The 19,849-nt window shown below is 52.9% G+C and overlaps 1 protein-coding gene across 1 annotated transcript; it reads right to left on the reverse strand.

The window, feature by feature from the left end:
- Positions 1-332: 332 nt before the first annotated feature.
- On the reverse strand, positions 333-15,160 carry PVRL1 (poliovirus receptor-related 1 (herpesvirus entry mediator C)). Its single transcript, XM_014939936.1, has 5 exons — positions 14,788-15,160; positions 13,800-14,102; positions 13,286-13,403; positions 10,431-10,582; positions 333-925 (listed from the first exon to the last, which is right to left on the reverse strand). Exons 1-5 carry the CDS (start codon positions 15,158-15,160, stop codon positions 384-386), a joined length of 1,488 nt encoding a protein of 495 aa, XP_014795422.1. The 3' UTR covers positions 333-383.
- Between the last annotated feature and the right edge of the window lie 4,689 nt (positions 15,161-19,849).

Genomic DNA, 19,849 nt, shown 5'->3' on the forward strand with positions numbered 1-19,849 from the left:
GGGACGAAAGTCATCAAGAGAAATTAAAAAGCAAAACCAAATCCAAGAAAATAATTACCCAACCTCCCACCTCCCATACGCCCCCAAAAAATGATCTGTAAGCAAAGCTGCCCTCCCTCCCCGCTCGCCCCAGCCCGCCCTTCCTGGCAGTGCTGGAAGCGTCCAAAGTCTCTGCCGAGCGCCCGGGGCTGGCCGGGGGCGTGCGAGCGTGTGCGGGGGGTGAGCGTGCGTGCAGTGGGTGTGCAAGCGGCCGCGGCACGCTCGGCTCCGCTCGGCTCCGCTCGGCAGGGGTGCAGGGGGAGTGGGAGGGCATCACTCGTGTGTGTGTGTGTGTGTATGTGTGTGTGTGTGTGTGTATGTGCGTGTAGCGATGGGGTGCCGAGCTACACATACCACTCCTTTTTGGAAATAAAAGATCCGTCGTTCTGTGAGACCATGTTCTCCGCTATGTCGAGCTGCTCGGGGTCGTACTGGAAGCCGAGTGTCCTTTCGTCGTAAGGTTCGGGGTGCGCCTCCCCCTCGTCTACCGTGAAGTAAGGCCGCTTGGCATCCTCCTCGTATTTGTTGGGGCCGCCCAGCTTGCGCTCGCCGCCCGCGTCCTCGTCCTCGTCTTCGTAGGTGCTGCCGCCCAGCGGGCCCGGCTTCTTCTCGTCGTCCGAGTCGTCGGGGTACTGGAGGTTCTGGGCCATGGGGGGGTGATGCTGTGGGATGCCGGCCTTGCTGTAGCCGTTGCCGTACACGTGCTTCTTTGTGCTGTAGTCACCCTTGAAGGTGTGACGCCGGCGCCGGAGTACCACAAAGAGCACCACGGCCACCACCAGGACCAGCGAGACTCCTCCCACTATGCCCCCAATCACCGGTGTGGGGATGTTCGGCTGCACCATGGATTTGCGATCATCGATTGGAGACGGGGTGTAGGGAAATTCTGGGTAGGAAAAGACAGATGGAAGGGGGAACAGTGTCAAACCATGCGGAAACGCGCCCTCCCTCCATGCTTTCATTGCCATTTTTGGGGGGGTGAGGGGGTGGGAAGATGAGGGTAAGGAACAGGGAAGGGAAAAACTAGGGAAAGGGGAAAAGGGTGCGTCCTCACGGGGGTCAGCGCGCAGGAGCTCTGCCGTAGCAAGGGGAACGCAGCGTGCCGTGCCAAGCTCGCCAAGCCGCATGCAGGAGCCCCGCAGGTGGGAAGCAGTGACGCCCTCCCCACCCCACCTGGTTTCTCCAGATGTGCTCAGATCCCACAAGCCCAGTGCCTTGAGTCCAGACGCTTTCTTTTACTGGGTGACACTTCAGGTCCAGTTTACCAGAGCATACTGACAGCCCCAGGGTGCTCCTCCCCGGGAGCAAGATCCCAACCCCATCCAATGGTGGGCACCGAGCTGCCATGACTGCTCCTGTAGATGCCATGCTCAGACCCACCAGCTTTGCATCCCCCTCCCCTGAGCCCAGCCAGACCAGGCAGGAGGAGAAGGCAGCGGTTCCTTGTGATCTCCCCTGTCAACCACCCCACAAGCCATCTGCACGGTGCTGCTCAGGGTCACGGCTGGCTCCTGAGCCCTCTTGCTGACCCGGCCGTGCTCTGCAGCACGGGGACACAGACCTCCCGTTGTTTCTTTTGCTTCTACTCTTACTGTGGCCAGGACAGTGCCACTACTCATGCTAATCTTGTTCCTTCCGTTACCCTGACCTATTTAAAAAAATAAATAACTCAAAAGACAAAAAGAAAAGGGATGAGAAGGAAACTCTCTTCACTTTCATGCTGTTCAACACCTACACTTGGGCACAGATAAAGTTTGATCCAGGACTTAAATCAACCTTCCTAACGCTCCCTGGGCACAGACACAGCCCCTGGCCAAACTCAGCTTTCACAGACTGCCTGTTGAGCATCCGTGTCCATGAGGCACTAACCACCACGAGGCTGTCACAATCCTTCACCTGCCTCTCAACTTAGGCAGGAGGCACCTGCTTGATGCCCCATGGCAGCCTTGCCCTCGCACACCATGCTCAGGAACTTTGCGCTGCTTTTTCTACCCCAAAGGGCCAGCTCTGCTTATAGCCGCGAGCCATTACTGCTGCTCTGGAGTCTCCTGGACCACACTTTTTACCCTGGCAGACTGACTAGCCATCTCAGCATGCCTCCCAGAAGAGCAGCCAGGACAGAGTGAAGGGGAAGAAGGGGCTCAAAGGCAGGGAATTCAAAAGGGATATGAAGCAGAGTCTGATTCCTGCCCCCTCCTCGTGCCTGCAGGACTACCTGCTGCCGGCAGCCACGTTTCTGCATTCGGGCAGGAAGGCCTGAACGAGGAGGGGCTGGGCAGGTTTTCCTGCAGCACAGCTTAGCCCAGCCGCTAAGGAAGAGGGGAGAAAAGAGCTTCCCCCAAGCAGAGGCAGTTCCTGAAACAGCTGCAGATTTTGGACAAGAGTACCGAATTCGAGAAATTGCTGGCCTGATCCTCGTGGCATAAGCATTTTGCTTGTGCCTAAGAACCGTTTCATTTCTGTTTTCCCTGCACATCATCCTAACGACAGAGTCTTGGTTTCTGCAGTGCTGACTTGCCTTGAGCAAAGCCTCACGAGCCCGAAACCACACACGGAGCAGCACAGTGGGCAGAAGGGGCTGGGGGACAGGCAGATGGAGGGACTCCCTGCTGCAACCAGAACGAGGAGCATGACACTGTGCAGGCAGGAGCCAGCGTCTCTTTCCAAAGACAGCCTTCGGAGCAGGAGCGAGGGCATGAATTTCAGCACAGGGAGCTGGGATTGGGTTCCGGAAAGCCAAAACCACATGTTGCACGAACAGAAGGCTTGTCATAGCCAGCTGGATAATGCAAAGCCTCTCCGCAGAGACAGCAAGAAATGTCACGTCCACCCCCTGGTAGTCCTGGCTGCTGAGGGCTCAGATTCAACCACGCAAGTGTCCACACAGCTCCTGCCACCCCTGCCTGTGCCACCTCCCTAGGACTCCATGCCATTACAGTCTCTGCAACCACGTGGTGCCCAGTTCCCAAAACCGTGCAGAAAGCAGGAGTCCACCTGGAGATTAAGCCTGTACAGGGAAAGCTGGCTCAGACCCCAGGGGTTCAGACCCCGGGGCTCAGCAAGCTGGCTCAGAGCCCAGGGGCTCTATCTTTGATTTTTACCCACCCCACAGCTCCAGTTTGAAGCCTCTTCTGACCTCGCTCTTCCCCACAGCAAGCCTGATTTTGTGCATGGGGCCGCGGTCCCCAAAACCCCACCACGAGAAGACCAAGATATGGTATGCATGTTGGGTGCAGCTCCCTAAAACCACACGGACCCTCTCTACCTCCCACCTCCGGAAAACACAGATTTGAGAGGGGAAGTCTGCACAATTTCCAAAGCAGCTTGGCCCACTTTTCTATTAAAAGCTTCATTAACAGCCCAGGTTGGACGCATGAAGTGGAAGGGGGAATGTTTTTCTACCTTTCTCATATATACTTATTTTTTCCCTGCCCTTTGTGCTGCCCACCCCTGAGATAGCACTTGCCTACGTGCCACCCCCCCGCCACTGCCAACGCCGCGGACACGACACTAGCACGCTTTGCCTTGCATTTCACACGTTGTGCGGGGAAGTGACTATTTTCTGCCGGATCCCATCCCCGTCCTCCTCGCGGTGGCCCACTTCCCATGGCAGAGAGAACAAAATCCAACGGTGGGAAGGGAGGGAGAAGAAGGATGGGAAGATCGCAAGCCGGCAGCCGAAAGCATCCCCTCCCACCCGCACGGTCCTACCCCGTCCACCCCCGCACCCCCCCGCAGCCTGGAAACGCCAGCGGCTCCGGGGAGGCGGCGGGGGAAGGGGGCTAAGCCCCGGACGGGGGGGACGGGTACAAAAGGGGCCGTGAGTGACCCCGGGAGAAGGGCCCGGGCCCGACACCGCCGCTGGATGGCGCTGCAGACCGGCGCTGCCGCCGGAGCCCCTCGCCGTGGCCGCGGGGCTGCGAGCCGGCCGCCAGCCCGGGCTGAGCCGGGAGGGAGCGGGGCTTCCCCGGCCTGGGTAAGGTCCCCTCGGCGAGGCCAGGTGGTGAGCGTCCTGCCCTGTGCCCCAGCAGCCCGGCACGCCTGCGGCATCCCCCCACCCTGCCCTGGCGTTCAACGGCTGGGTTCGTTAACGGGGCCGGTCCTCAGAGGGTGCTGCTCTGCGTGCCCCCGCTGCTGTCAGCCCCAGCCCCTCCGTCCACCCAGTTTCGTGGCCAGGGTACAGCAGAGAGCAGAGCTGCAGCCTGGGGAGAGAGGGGAAAGTGTGGGAAAGGGACCCCCCTTTTGTGTTCGAGGGGTGCGTGAAATTTCTGGGAACTGGTGCGGTGCCCGAGCATGCTGGGGGCCCCATGTGAAAAATCCATTAGGAAGAGTCTGGAGAGAATTAAAGCCAGTGTGAAAAGCGGGCTGGAGAAACAGGAGACAGCAGAGTGGAGGGAGGGCGAACAAGCCAGGCTTTAATGCCAGCATAAAAAGCCTCCCCCCCCCCTCCTGCTACTCCCCAGCCCTCATAAAAAGAGGGAGTGCTGTATGAATAGGAATTAAAGCAGCAACACTATCTGCCCGCTGCCCGGCTCTGCCAGCTGTTGCATTCAGCCCAGCTTCCTGTCCCCGTGCCAGGAGCCGGACCTCTGGGGCAGCAGCTGGGAGCGCAGGGAGACGGGGGGTCACCCTGGGCTTGGCTCTGGCACCCAGCCGAGCCCACAGGTTCTCTTTGATCCCTCCATGCATGGCAGAGGGCTCCAAGCATCCCCCTTCCTTCCCCAGCTCCTGCCTTCTCCCTGCAGCACCCAGGGGCAACAGCAGTGCTGCTGCTGCAGAGACAAATCAGGACAAGATGGCCTTCCCCATCACAAGAGTGGCTTCCAAAAGAGATGTTTTAAAAATTGTATCTTTCTTTTAATGGCCGGTTTCCAATAATAATGAGTCGTATGCAAATCATCCTGCCTGTCCATCAATCCCTTATCTAATGCTTTTTGAACCTGCTGGCCAATTTCAGTGGTATCTGACAGAAGAACAATGAGTCAAAATTATCCCTATCATAAAGCTCTTGCAGAGAGCTGGAGTGGGATCCCTGGCAGAGGTGGGAGCTAAAACTCATTAGACATCAGAGAACCTACAGGGACAAGAGGCTGCTCCCAAGGGCAGGAAGGGCTCAGATCAGACAAAGCATATTTTTAGACACCAAGTAACTCTTCTATGATATGCAGATCCACAGGAAACCAGCTTTCAAAAGCCCTTCTGCTCATCACACTGCTTAGATATTTTGAAATCTTGCTGTGGCCGCTTTTTTTTCTTGAAGTCACATTTCCATCCTTTTCCCTTCAGTCATAAGGGCCAAGGAAAACCCCGGCACCAGCCAAGATTCTCCCTGTAGCCACGGGCATCGAGGAGAATGTCAAACTCCATGAGAAAATACCTTTCCACATGTGTCAGCCCAAGCGGCTCCTTGCATGAAGGTCCTCAAAAGGAAGGCCCTGGATTTCCTTCTGCCTTGCAAAATCAAACACCTGCTGCAGTGGGAAACAGGGGGGCCTCTGTTCCAGACAGGGTGAGCAGCAGCTCCAGGGAGGAGCAAGAACCTTAATTCCAATAGGTTTGTGATCCTTCCCAGTTCCCAGATGGCCTGAGCAAACATAGCTATGATCATGTGGGTATTTTTTACGATAACGATTCCTGATGGCAAACTTTCCATGCCAGTACAGTCCACACCAAATTATCCCAGGACTTTGACCCGCTGTATTACAGACGTGTACGTAAGTGGAGATAGGGAGCTACCTCTGGACCCGCCTCAGCTCAGACAGGGCTGCCATGGGAGAAGCCCATAGCACTGCTGGCCTTTTTCCTTTACAACACCCCTTGCATTTATGCATGCCTGTTCTCCGGCTTCAAGGGATCCTGTCTTTCCTCTCCGTACCAGGGATTTCTGCTCTCCTTGAGCAGAGCAGGGCCAGGGGGAGAGGAGGCGGTGGGGGTGGAAAAACCACTGGCAACTAATCCAGAAGTTTAGCAGCTGCCACTGGCATTTTAGAGTGTGACGGCTTTTTAGGCCAGATGCCAAACGTGAATTAGGTTTTAATCTCTCTGTCAGGTCACCTATCGCTTGTCAATCAAGTGCTGCTCCCGCAGGGGCCGTTGGCACAGATGCCATCAGACAGGATGCAGCAGACACTCCTACCCGCCATCCGGAAGATTAGCATCACACAGACCCCCCAGGCTCGCTCCTCTCTAGCCCCCGGCCCTGCATCCTCCCACCCACAGCAGCCACAAGCGCTCTCCGGTGCAGCGTGGCACGGCCCTGGCTGGCGGCAGGGCTTTGGGTGCACCTGCTCCACGCTGGGGATTGAAGGCTGCCCGCAGAGGGCTTTCTCTTGGGCGCTGAGCCCCTAGCACAGCCCTGCTGCAGCGTGGCACAGGGCTCCTGTGAGCCCCACGGGCTGCCTGCAGTCACCTTGCTGGGATAAAATCACTGGTGGTGTGCGAATAACTCCCTGCTGCAAGCCAAGCAACGGCGTGGAGGGGGGGCGTCCAGCCCCTGCCAGCCTTTCCTCCCCCCTTCCAGCCTGTAGCACATCCAAGGCCAGGGCTGCAAAGCTGCCTGCCCACGGGCTGGCACGGCCTTGGGAAGGGAACAGCACACAGAGCCCCCCGGGAACAGCACAGAGCATCCCATCCTCACAGCCCCTTCTCAGGGCACGTGTGCATGGTGTCCCATCTCCGGGAAATACGGGGGGAGCCTGTGGTATCCTCCAGGAAAAGACCCTCTCCTGGCTTTGGGAAACAGGCAGGAGCCCTGCAGAGGAGAGGGTGATAGCAGTCCCTGCCTCAGCACAGGCTCTGCTCCCCCAACTCCAGCACCGTGGTTCTCCTTTGGGTTTGATGTTTGGCTGATGCTTGAAGCCCCGTGGGCAGAAGAGATGTTATAACAACATCTTTCTCCTTGTGCTTTCTGTGGCTGAAGCCAGTACACAAGTGCGTGAATGTCCCCCCACGTACACACACATGTGTACGTGCACACCTGCACGAGGGACAGCTGTGTATACACACTGCTGCACACAAGCCCATGCAGCCGAGCACATGTTCATAAACACATGCATATTCACACATGCCAACGTGCCGATGCTCTTGCATCCTGCACACACACGTGTCCGTGTAGCAGGGCATCCCCACACAGGCATGCAGGTCTGGGAGGCCCATTTGCATGCCAGGATGCAGATCAGGGTCACACGTATGTGTGCATGTGACCAGCTCTGTGCAGGACCATCACACCCATGTGCCAGCATGCAGGGACACGCATGCAGTCTATAACCACAGCCTTTTATTATGTCACCCAACCGCCTGTAATAAATAGTTACATGTCACACTACATGGCTTGGCTGCAACTGACAAAGGTCCTGCAAGGCAGGAGAAGCTATTATAGGAACAGATTGCAGGAATAAAATAATAAATTTCCACTTATCAATCTCTTTAATGCGCTATAACTCTAACAGAAGCGTTCAGCCTTCTCTCCCTGAACAAATTGCCCCACGAGGGGGCTGAACTAGCCCTGCACTCCTCCCCTCTGGGGCTGGGGCCAAGAGGAAGGATGCTGGGTGGCAGGAGGGGAGAAGTCTGTACCCAGGGAGACAGGAGGGGGAAAAGCCACTGCAGGGTTTTCTCTGCATCAGCCTTCTGTTTTTTTTCTCCCAAGGTTGGCTGCTCACTAGATTGAACTCCATTTATTGCATGCAGCTCTTGAAAGAGGTTTCGTGGTCCACTGACAATCCTTAAATTGCCTGCAAGACCCAAACAAATGTACCTGTAATAGCTGAGCGAGGACGGCTGAGCCCCCACCAGTACTGGCCTAATCGGTCCTTAGGGAGAGCTGGATAAACATATTCAGATCCCATGAATTATTAAAAGCATTTTTTTTATGTGGTGGAGGCCTGGTCTAATGGGCTGGCTGCTAATCCCTCCTAGCGGGGCAGCTGCTGGTGTGCCCCTCCTTCCTTCTCATTTATCCTCAACCCCACAATTTGGACCTTTGGGAATAAACTGAGATTACAGGCAGGCAGACATCAACCCAAAGTCACTCCCCAGGAATCCTGCCCGTCCCCGCTTCCCTCGCCAGCACCGCGCTGGTCGAGCGTGAGAACCATGCCCTACCAGTCCCCCAAAAACCACCAGAAGAGGAGGCGTTTATCAAAGCCTGAAGGGGGAACCCACAGACCCTCGTCCCGAGAGGAGCCCGTGCCCATGCAGGCGAGTGGCTGCAATGCCCCATGTTGTGGTGCTGAGACAGATAAAACGCTGGCAGGCAGCAGTAGGAAACGTGGAGAAGGCTGTATCTGGTGTTTGGGAACGTATGTCCTGACAGCACAAGAGATACGGGGTGGTTGGGTAGACAGAGCGACAGCAAGGAATGGACGTACAGGCTATACAGAGATGGGAAATGAGACATGGTGGAGAGAGCCTTTTCATCTCTTCTGCAATACCTATCCCACCTCCTTCTCTGTCAGTGGGGATTGAGCTGGAGGCTTTTTCCCTCTGATCAGTGTTTCAATGTGACCCAAGGTGCTGGTTACTGCGTGGGATGGTTTTTCTGTCGCCGGTGGGAAGCGAGTCTGCTCAGTTTGTACCAGGCAGCTGCCTGCCCTGTCCCAGAAACACAGCGCCTTTGGGAGCAAGGCCCATGAAATGGCCAGCAGCTGAATGGATTTTGGCCATGACCTTCCCCTGGCTTCGGGTGCTCGGGCCGGGCGGGTGCTGCACCACCTCTGTCCTGAACAAAGGGCTTTGTTATTCTGGTGCCTTTCACTGGCAGATGAAAAATCCCCCAGAGAAAAGCATCTACCAGAAACAACACAGCAGGCAAGGATCCAGGACAGGAGGTGTGAATTAAAGGCCTGCTACAGGCCTAATGATCATAAATAAATACTCGGTAATTAGCATCTAATTAGCACATCCCATCCATTGACCTCCAAGCATTTGGATAGAGGAAGATTAGCTTGGTTTACCCATGTTACGGAATAGGGGAGGTGAGGTGGTGAGGGCACCAAACACAGTGTTATTGCTAATTTCAGGAGGTCTGCTGCCCTGGCCCCATCTTTATGCTCGCTCAGCACTTACCACTGTAGAGGGAGGGTGGAGGGGCTGGAGCGCAGCCCCTCTCAGCAGCCCGTTTCATCACTCTCAGGTTAGACAACTCTTCAAGGGCCAGGGTGGCTCAGAGAGGTGGGCTGCTATCAGAGCAGCAGGCGCTCTGCTTTGCCTGGGGCTGGACAGCAGGAAGGGCTAACGACCTTGGGAACCCACCCTGTATCTCCCATGCCTTGGGAGTCCCCATGGCACCTCATGGCACAGAGGGGAGCCTTGGCAAGTCATCCCAGCTGCCAGGCGTGTCTCCCAGGCTGGCAGCACTGCTTCAGCGATTGTCACTCCCTCCTCTGGCCCCCGAGAACCCCAAGCTCACTGCAGCGCGACGGTGCTCCAACTCACTGCTGCAAGAGATACTTCATCTCTCTCTCCTGAGACCCACAGCTGCTGGTCACTGCCTGTCATTAACCCACTAAGAAAACGGGTCACTCCTTTTACCCCTCCCCTGCTCTCAAAGCACTAACAGCCACTTTTCCTCTTGGATGATGCTTTGCAGTACCACTTTGTCTCTCTGAAATCAGGCTATTGCCATATGTTATTTCTTCTGTTTAACCTATTTCTTGACAACACTTTCTCTCCTTGACACTACCCAAGCATATCCACGTCTTTTCCTCACTCCCATGGCTATGCTGATTTGCAACTCATCAAATTCCTTCTGTCCCGTATGACATCATATAGCATCATTTCCATGGTCAGCATCCTGTGATGTTATTCCTTTCTGGAGCCCAGACAGAGCTACTCCAGTGCTCACAGACCCTCACTAATCTGTGGCAGCCAGGTGAACAAGTGCACAGACCAACACGGCATGGGAAGGAGCACAAATGAAAAATCACGACAATTGCCTAACATCAGAAACACCAAACACCATCCTGAACAAATGACTCATCCATCTCATGCTTTACTGCCTCAGTGGCAGTCTATATACTCATCCTACTCCTTCTTCTACCTTCTAACAAATATCTCCCTGACATGTCTTCACTTTGAACATGTCCAATGATGTCTCTGAATCCAAAGCAGAAGACAAGGGGAAAACAAACTGAATGTATCTCGGTGTGAGAAAGGAAAAGACAACAAGAGGAAAGGAGAAAAAATCCAAGCCAAACCACTGCAAAAACAATGCAAAGCAAAGAACTTCACTGATCCCTTTGCATCATCAAACTCCCCGCCCCTAGAAGGAGACACTGGTGATTAAGACAGACACGAAGGAGATGTAACTGACTGGTTGCTGTCAGCTGCTCACACTCTCCTCACCTCCTCCTCCTCTTCCATCTTTCAAAGCACACCAAGTTTTTTCCTACCTGTGACATTGACTTCCACCAAACCCGACCGTGTACCGATGGCGTTGGAGGCCTCACAGATGTAGGTGCCAGCCACGCTGTAGGAGACAGGCCCTTTAAAGTAGATGGTGTTGTTCTGGATTTCCACGCTCCCTGGCAGAGTCCCATTTGGCCTAGGGAAAACAAAGATCATGGTTGACCCCAGAGATGATACTCAGTAGGGTCAAGCGGTATTGCAGAAGTGGCGCTGACATGCTGGTTCCGTGCTTGCTCTTGGGCAGGTCCAGAACCTGGTGGTGCTGGCTGGAAAATACCCATTAAAGTATTCAGCCTTGGAACCAAACCCTCAGAGAGCAGCATTACAGGAAAAAGCCAGTAGAGTGTCTCCAGGGTAAATCTGTTGCATGAGAATCAGGTTCTTTACATGGATCAGGTTTTTTTTTTCCCCCTTCTCTGTGATTACAAGGGAGATTGGACATATTTGGGTCACATACAGCCCCTTGGATTCAGCTAATGAGATGTGGAGCACTTTTAGTCTATATTCTCCCCTGTCCAGAAAACAGACTCGGAGCCTTTATTTTCCAGCACAAACCCTGAGTAGGTCCAAGCTTAGGGTAAGGTGGCCAGGCCACTCTTTTGGCTTGGGTGGCTCACCTCTAGCAGGCTCATCTTCAGTGTTCTTCAACCCCTGACTTTCCATTTGATGGAAAATACAGGAACGGGACACCAACCTGACCCTGCTTTATTCCAATTTCCTGCCCATGTAACTCTCCTGGGCAGCTGATCAGCCAGTGTTAATTGCAACTCAAGCTTGGGGAAAGCAGTGCTGATTTAGAGCCCTGCCGCCTATGACCTGCCCATGTCAGAATAGTTAGAGAAGTGTGAAACTGGAGTAATGCAAAACTAAGTCTACAGACACACAGAATAAATGAACAAGGCAGATAAAAAAATAAAAAAAAAAGATCCTGTGTGTTAGGAAAAGACACACATGGCCTGGTTATTCTTAATTACTGAAGCAAAGTAAAGTAATTACTTCTCTTAGGCAATTAAAAATTACTCAAGTAATTCTTTCCCCTCCTCCCAAGAAAAACGTGCACATATTGTCAGCAATTTGTAAGAAACAAAAGGGAATAATGGGGGTATAATTAGGTTTGTAAAAAAGTACCTAAACGCACACACACTCGTATTTTGCATGCCTACATACACACATAGGCACTTACGTAAAGCAATGCCCGGCTCAAAGACATGTTGTTCCCAAGAATCATTTCTGCCAGTGGTGAATGCACGGTGTGTAAACCAGGCGTGCAAACGACACGGCACATTCACACTCAGTCATGCAGTGCCATGCTCAGCCCTGACACCTGCATCCCCTGCTGTGTTTGAGTCTAGGAGGTACCTAACCCTCTTTCCTGCCCTGGGCTACAGAAACATCACCTGGCTACCCCACGCTTCAGCTCTCTGCCTGCCTTCAGCATCGCTGCCATAGCAGAAGCAGACTGTCCCAGCAGAGACCAGGGGCTGCTTGTGCTGCTGGCTCTGTCTGTGCACAGAGCTCCTGCCATGGACCGCCTGATGCCCAGGAGCTCAGCAAGCGCTCAGCCTCCAGCCCCACGTGAGCAAGAGCAGACCAAAGGGATGAAATGACTTGCCCAAAAGCAGAGAGGAAACCTGCCTCCGCTCCCCAGCTCCATCTCACAAGGCTCCCTTCAGCTCCATTCACCAGCCCTGTTGCACACAGATAGCCTAAACTGGCATCTATTCTGCCTTGGGTGCCACAAGGGACATCTTTGCCTATAATACTTTCTTGGCAACGTTCTGAGGAACCCAGAGAGCCCCCTCGGAGTTTAAGTCCAACTGGCAGAACCAACAGAGGGAGAGAGCTGAGGGTGAGAACTAGAAAAAAGGCAAGAAAAACAATCCTCTTCAGACTTTCACTGTGAACGGTTTGATCTGGGAAGTGAAATGAGACAGAATATGCCTAGCTCCTTGCAAAGCCATTTTGAGAGCCTCTTTCCTGATGACAAATGCCAGCTGAAAAGAAGAAAGGATCCATTTGATCTTTCTTTTTTAAAGCTACATGAGTGCTTATAGAAATGAAAGAGAGGGAGAGAGAACCACCTCAGGTTCCATCAATTCCCATCCAACTCCCCAGACACCCCTCGCTCACTTTTCAGTGCCTTTCGTGTGTTCAGCCAAAAGCTGAAACCCTGGAGGACAAGGAATTGCTTCTGCTTAATGTCAGTTGCGTGGGGATGAGTGCTCCAAAGGGGAGCTCCTGCTTAAAGCTGGGGCTGATCCCAGGGAAAGGTTTTTTCACACATGGATGAATTTTGTGCTATTTGTGCCCCTTTAAGGAAGAGAAATACTGGGTTCTTTTCCAGCGCTGCTACCAAAGCACTTAGTGCTGGGCAGATTATTCACCTTGTCATATCTCCACTGCTTCACATGTCACCAGGGCAGAATATTATTCCAGTGGTGTGAAAGTAGGAAATTATCCTGGGTATTAAGGCTGCACTGTGCTGGTAGCAAGCTCCATCCTGGGCCAGTGAAAAGGGGGTGTGTATGATCCTTACCCACTGCCCTCCTCTTCTGAGTCTGAACTGGAAGATGCTGGGGCAAGACCCAACTGAAAGACAGGGAACCCTCTGTCCGTCACGAGGGGAGGTGGCTGCGTGTGGCTCAACTAAAAAGCTGGTTCCAGCTGTGTCAGCTGGGGCCAAAGGCGATATGAAATTTGTGATAAAGCCCATCCACCCAAAAATAGTCCCTTGCCCTAGTCGCTTCAAACACTGCACTGCCTGCCTCAGAAACAGCCTGCCCTCTAGGCAGAGCTGGACACACGTGCTGCTCAGAGCAGAAGCGCTGCAGGCACTTACAGCTTCCACTCGTAGGTGTGAGCTGGGGGGTTGGCATCAGATTTGCATATCAGCTTCACATCCTTCCGGTTGAGAAACCAGTTGCCATCGAAGCCCTCAATAGTGACTTCTGGCTCATCTGCAGGGGGACAAAAAAGATAGAAAAGCGGGATGGAAAAGGAGAGAAGAGTTATGGAAAGGAAGGGGGAGAAAATTAAACAGGAAGAGATGAAATAAAGGGGCAGGAGTGGGAGAAGGAGACAGATTGCAAGGAAGGAAAGATGGTGGGACAAAATATGGGGTAAATAAGAGAGAGAAGGGGAGGAACAAAGGGACGTGTCAGATGCAGAGAGAGAAAGAAGGTGTGAAAAAGAGAAAGCACATGATTATTTCAAGGGATCACTCTCCACAAAAAGACAGCAGCCCCTCCACCAACACCCTCCCTTCAGAAAAATCCTCTTTTCCCAGCCTTTATCACCCACCCCAGGGCCTGACCACGGAGCGTTGCTCTCCAGCCCTGCCCGTGCTCACTCACACTGCACGTTGAGGGTGATGCTGTCGGTGAAGCGGTCCAGCTGGTAGTTGACCACGCACATGAGCTGCTGCCGGTGGGCCTCCCGGCTCGGCACCAGCCGGTACCGGCTGATCACTGTGATGGTGCCGTTGCTATTCCGGATCTCCTGGAACTCCGCTTCCCCTTTGAGCTTGGTGTCCCAGGTGACAGTGCTGGGGGGCTTCCCATTCGAGGAGGTGCAGGTAGCCACCAAGATCTTTTCTGTCCTGCCAGACTTAGCAATAAGTGGCCGCTTGGTGCCCTCCATCCGATTTGTTGGCTTGGCTGCAAGGAATTGCAAAAAGGAGAAGAAAAGGGTATGAAAGGATGGTCAGAAAAGCAATGTTACCCTTTTTTAAAACAACACGAGACATCTAGCACCATTGAGTCTGTGACGGACCTTGTGGTAAATCCAGAGCTGCTGCAAATTGCCAGCAATCTGCTCTGGGTGGAGGTGCCTCAGATGCACAGATACTTGATGGAAAGTCCATCCTTTCCTACTATAGGTTTTCAGCCCTATATCAGAACGAGACACTGAAATTGGAGAGCAAATGAATCACATAGTCCTTGGGTGGGGTCTGCTCATTCACAACCCTAAGCTCCATGGACAAGCTCTACTTGTGCTTTGGATCTCTCTGTTGTCTTTTCTCTCCATTCACTTGACAGCCATCAGCTTATTAAAACTCACCACTCCCTTAGGAAACAGGTCACTTACTGCACCTGCATTAAAAGATTGGGGAACTGAGGCCTGGAAAGAAGAAGAGGCATTCCTCAGACAGCTCAATCAACCAGCTGCTCTGGGTTCCCTACTCTTCACCTCCTTACACTCAACTTGAAATATCATCATAGGTAAAATTTACACCCAAGATTCACCTTCGCCCTGAGCTCCCAGGACATGAGTCTCAGGTTCCTCCAGATCTGTTTAACTGGAGGCAATGGTTCATGTTACAAAGCTTGTCCAGTATCTTACCCAGCACAGTGAGGTTCAGCTGACTTTCCCGGTTGCCAGTTGGGAAGGTAGCAAACTCACAGATGTAAACTCCCTCATCTTCCAGCTCTAGCCGAGAGAGCTGAATGGTGCCATCTTTGAAGGAAGGATTCCGGAAAGTCACTCGCTCTTTGTAGGGAGAGAGGATGGAGACCCCCATGGCAGGGTTGTAGATGGCCACATTCTGCTTGGTACCGTTGGTGGCTTTCTGCCACGTGACCTGCGTGATCTTCACATTGGGGAGCGGATTGGTGAAGCTGCAGTGCAGGACCACGTCTGTCCCGATAAACCCCGAGACTGTGTCATTGACTAAGACAGTCTGAGCTTGCAGCCCTGCAATAAAATGGAAAGACATGAATCTATATGTCTCAGACAGAGAAAGAGAGAAAAAGAACAGTTCTTGGGACATCAGGTCCATGAACTCCTTTATTCCATTAGGTTCTTCTTGGCTTAGCTGATACAAGAACAGTCTATAGCTACAGACCCTGAGTACCTTCTGCAACTACCTGCATCCACCTGCAGCTCCTGTAGCCCCATACCTGTTCATAAACACCTTTCCTCCCACAACTGCTGTTAGCATTTCACTACAACCAGCCCTAATGCTCTGCAGCTGACCTAGGGCTCATCATCATCAAAAGGCACAAGGCTGGATCAGTAATACTTTCCTTCCTTTTGTCTTCAACTTGGGATGACGCTAAATCAGTTGCTGTAAATACGGAGAGCATGCGTATCTGGAGGCATATGAAAGCACAGATATTTATCAGCATAGCACATCCTAACATATGCTAACAGACACTCAGACATCAATTTAATCCTATTGGAAATGCATTAGTAATTAAATGAGCTGCAAAGACTCAGCGCAGATTTCAGAGTAGCACTAGTTCCCATATAAGAATAGATTTATGGCAGTGCCCATACACCTTGCCCAATCTAACTGCATGATCTAGATCGTCTCTATGGCCTTTTTTTAACCACAGAAGTGGCTGCATTTAGGAACCTTCCCTCTTGATTCTGCGGAGTAAAGATTAAAGGTGCTCGGGAAGAGGGGTGGCTGGTGTTCAGACTGCTATTCTGTCTCCGTTGATTCCTCCCCTGACAGCTGGAGAAAAATGTCTCCCACCAGACTGACCCTGAAATTCATCTTTGGCTGCCACTGTGTCTTTCCCTAATCTGTATGTTTAGAGATAATGCTCTGGTAATTATACAGCCAGTATTTATATGATAAATACAATAGAGAAGCAAGGTGGTGAGAACAAGAAAAGCGGGTTCTGCTCACTGCTTCTGGCAGAATCTGAAATTGGATGTATTCTGGGGAACTGAGAGAAGAGGAAAGAAAGGGGTAATAAAAAAAGAAAGATGTACAAAGACTGAGGAACATGAAAGGGTAATGAAAGAGAGAGAGGCTGGGGAAAAAAAAATGCTTAGAGAAACAGGACAGCATCTTCTGAGCGGACAGAGCATTTTTGAAATGTCTCTCCTACCCTGTTCTTCCAGGGAGCAAACAGGCTCCCCATGCAAGGCCAAAATGAACTCCTCAGTCTTAGTCCCCCCCAGAGCCCTGGCAGATGTGTCCTGTGACTTCAACATGTGAACCTGAGCAAGAGCGGTTCCTTCCTCCTTCCTGCAGTTTCACACACACACAAGTGCAGCTGTACAAGTCTTCTCACCCACAAGTCCCACCTTTACCATCCTCTCAGCACGCTCCCGTGTTGCCCCCTCATTCCATGCCTGCTGTACTCAGCCCGATCCCCACATTTCATCTAAGACTTTTCTTTCTCCCCTTCTCCTTCCCTCCACGCCAAGCCTGTGACCCTGAGGACAAGCCTCAACAATCCAGCCCAGCCATGAGACGCCATCAGCTGACCACAGTCATCAGCAATTAAGACCGAAACTCGGTCTCTAGAGCTTTGTGTGAACTTGCCCCCTTCCCTGAGTCAAGCGCGGGTTTGCCCCACACCCTGGCACTGCGGCTGGGTGCTGGGGAACGTTTTCCAGCGCCGCTTACAGCCACAGCAAAGCACTGGTGCCCTCCTGTGCCTGCACGCATGAAGCCATCGAGTCCTTAGAGGCTCTAAGAGTCCTCAGAGAAGGATGTCCAGGCAGTAAGACACGGTGAAACACTTTTCTGACACTGGTCTGGCCTGTGCCCTGCGGGACCCCATGGCCCACAACAGCCTTCCTGATGAAATGAGGGCCCCGGGTGCCGAGCAGGGCTGGATCTAGATAACGCCATGCTGGGATTAGTGGAAAGAACGGCTGGATGGGGAGAGAGGTGTCTCCAACATGCTTTGCAGCGTACGCTGCTCCTTCTACCCCGGAGGTGAGAGAGCTTCTTGCAGAATCACCCGCACCTGGGGAGGTGAGCAACAGCTTTGCCAAACAGTCTGGCTCTGAAGTCTTTAGGGCTTCGCAAAGCGTGTGGGAGCTTGCCGGGGAGCCAAAGCAATCACGTAGCAAAGGCCCTGGGAACAACCTGCCGCCCATCTCCCGCTGCCCGGTGTAGGTGTGCTCAGCACTCCCTCTTTCTCCCAAGGCTGCAGGAGAGCGGATTCATCAGCACCGGTCCCCACCTCTTTCCAGAAGGGCCCGTGCCCCCAGGCAGAGCCTGCCCGGGGCTGGGGCGATGGCACAACTGGCTCCGCTCCCACACGCAGCTCCCTGACCCCCCACGGGCCTCAGCGGTTCCCTTTGAACCAGGCTTTCCACAGCCCAATAAAAGAGGTCTCCTTCGTGACAGCAGGAAGTCGTGGCCCAGCGCCTCCTCACGGTGCCAGAAAAGAGAGAGATGAGCCAAACCCCAGAAAGGAGAGGACGGGAGGCTGCCAGCTCCTCCTCCGGGTCGCCCTTGCAGGTGGTCTCTCCCTCGAAGGGCATGCAGATGAACATGGCAAGCAGAAGGCTATGCCTGGCTGAAGGCCACCACTACCCAAGGATGGGCACTTAAGACTTTCCCCTCAAATATTGTCAGCCAACCTGGCAGAGAAAAGGGTATATATTACAAAAGAGATCAGTCCAGTCCCTCACTTCATCATTACTATGCCCTTTCTTTACGCTATGATTTCCCTGCAAATTAATGAATGACCCCTTTAAAAACCAAGTGATGTTTCTTGACCTTGAGTGGTAGTAACAATTCCCAGTTCTACGCTGCCCCTTCCACCCCACCCCTGCCGTAGGATCCATGCAGGAGTGCAGACTGTACTTGGATACAAACTGGAGAAAAAGCAGACTTTGTTGCTGACAAACCTGACCCTGAACCAAGCCCCAGAACGGTCCTGCAGAACCCTCCTCTGCCCAGGTGTACAGTCAGACTTTTGGCTAGGGAAAGAGCCGGTGCCAGTTGAGGACTGCTTGCCAACACCAAAGGGCTGCCAACGCTGGGATTCAGGCCCCTACATGTAGCAGCTTTAACAAAAACACATTCCAAACTTTCTAGAGGCTTCAGGGGAAAAGGGGAAAAAAAACAGCAGAAGAAGTAACAAAACAAAACAAACAAAAAATACCCCCAAAAACCCCAAACACCGTGCGGAAATCGTGTTTCCTTTCCAAGTGACTCAGTAACTCACGGCTCTTTTGCAAGACAGTGTAAACTCTTTATGTTCCGCTCCTGCAGGCCTCTCATCAGGGAAATAATGCACCCATTGCTCTGCTCCGTACCACGGCAATAACACCCACACCTCAACAGCAAGGATGAGGAAGGGGAATAGATGGAGTGAAGGGGTTTTGCAAGTTGCAGGATCAGCCTCCCATGCTCCCCATCCTAAATCAGAAGCCAGAGGGCAAACTAGCTGCTGTCATGCTTTGGGGAGCGTTTGTTTGCAAGGTGACTGAGCTGGGATGGCGGGTCTTCCCTCGCCCCGTTACACACTCAATAATTCATCAGGGCAAATGCATAGATAATTGATGGCGATGAGCGTGCAAGGCCGGGAGAGGGAGGAGAAAATAAAATCACTCATCAGCCTCTGGAGAGGCTTGAACATATTAAGCAGGATGTGTGTGTGCATGTGCAATGCTGGGGTTCGCCTTGCTTGTTCTTTGCCGAATGATGTGTGTGGTCGGCGTGGCAGAGAAAAGGCTCGGGACCCACGCTGCCATTTGCAGTTCCTGTGCCAGATCTCCCAGTGCCCACCAATCTGCTCCGACACCACCCAGGGGGCAGCCAGCACACGGGGAAGGATTAGCTGTATAGGTTGAAGCTTGCCGAATTGCGCTTTACTCATTAGGTTTTTGGTGTTACTTTTTGTTGAGGACCAAAAGCAGTAAAAAAAGCCCAGCTGAGTGCCAAAGACATGTCGGTGCCAAGACCTCATTAGTGGAGACCTCTGAGATCCTACTCCTCCACCTTGGCCTCTGAAGTGGTTTGTGCTGCTGCCTTTCCCCACGATCCCAAACCCAGATATTTACTAGGTCATGCAAGGCCTTGGGGGCACTGCGCAGAACTCGTGGTGCCCTGAGGCAGAGGCAGTGGGCTGGGAAGGAAGGTCTGGACTCCCTGGGTGTGAGGGGCGCTTAATCAAGTGGCAGCTGGTGGCTCTAGAACCTGAAAACCTTCTCTCCTCAAAGCCCGGGGGTGCTGTTGCGTTGAGGCTCCCACACTTGCAAATCTGGTTCTTGCTCCCCCATATAGAAAGCTGTGGAAATGATCTCCAGGCACTAGTGAGCTCTGTCACAACAGCGAGTCTCCAATCAATGCCTCTTTGTTAAGACCCATGTGAACTCCACACTGCTTTGCACAACCTTGCCTCTCCAAGCCTCTCACCGATTTCTCTCCCTCTTGTTCCCAGATACTCATCTCACCCCAAGGGCACTGAAAGAGCCCTTGGCAGAGGTGTGATGAGCCACCCTTTGGTGTGGCAATATCATGGCTGATGCAAATGTTACAGGAACCAGTCCTAATAGTCTTTGCATCACTTAGACTAAACTGAAGGGTCACAGTAGCCAGACCTTATAAAAGGACAAAACAATTCATCACGCTTCAACCTACAAAAGACCCTACACAAAGCACCTGATTTTGAGACAGCCCTTTGCACTACTCCTTGGCTATGGG

The sequence above is a fragment of the Calidris pugnax genome, unplaced genomic scaffold, assembly GCF_001431845.1.
Source record: "Calidris pugnax isolate Ruff unplaced genomic scaffold, ASM143184v1 scaffold92, whole genome shotgun sequence".
Lineage (NCBI taxonomy): Eukaryota > Metazoa > Chordata > Aves > Charadriiformes > Scolopacidae > Calidris > Calidris pugnax.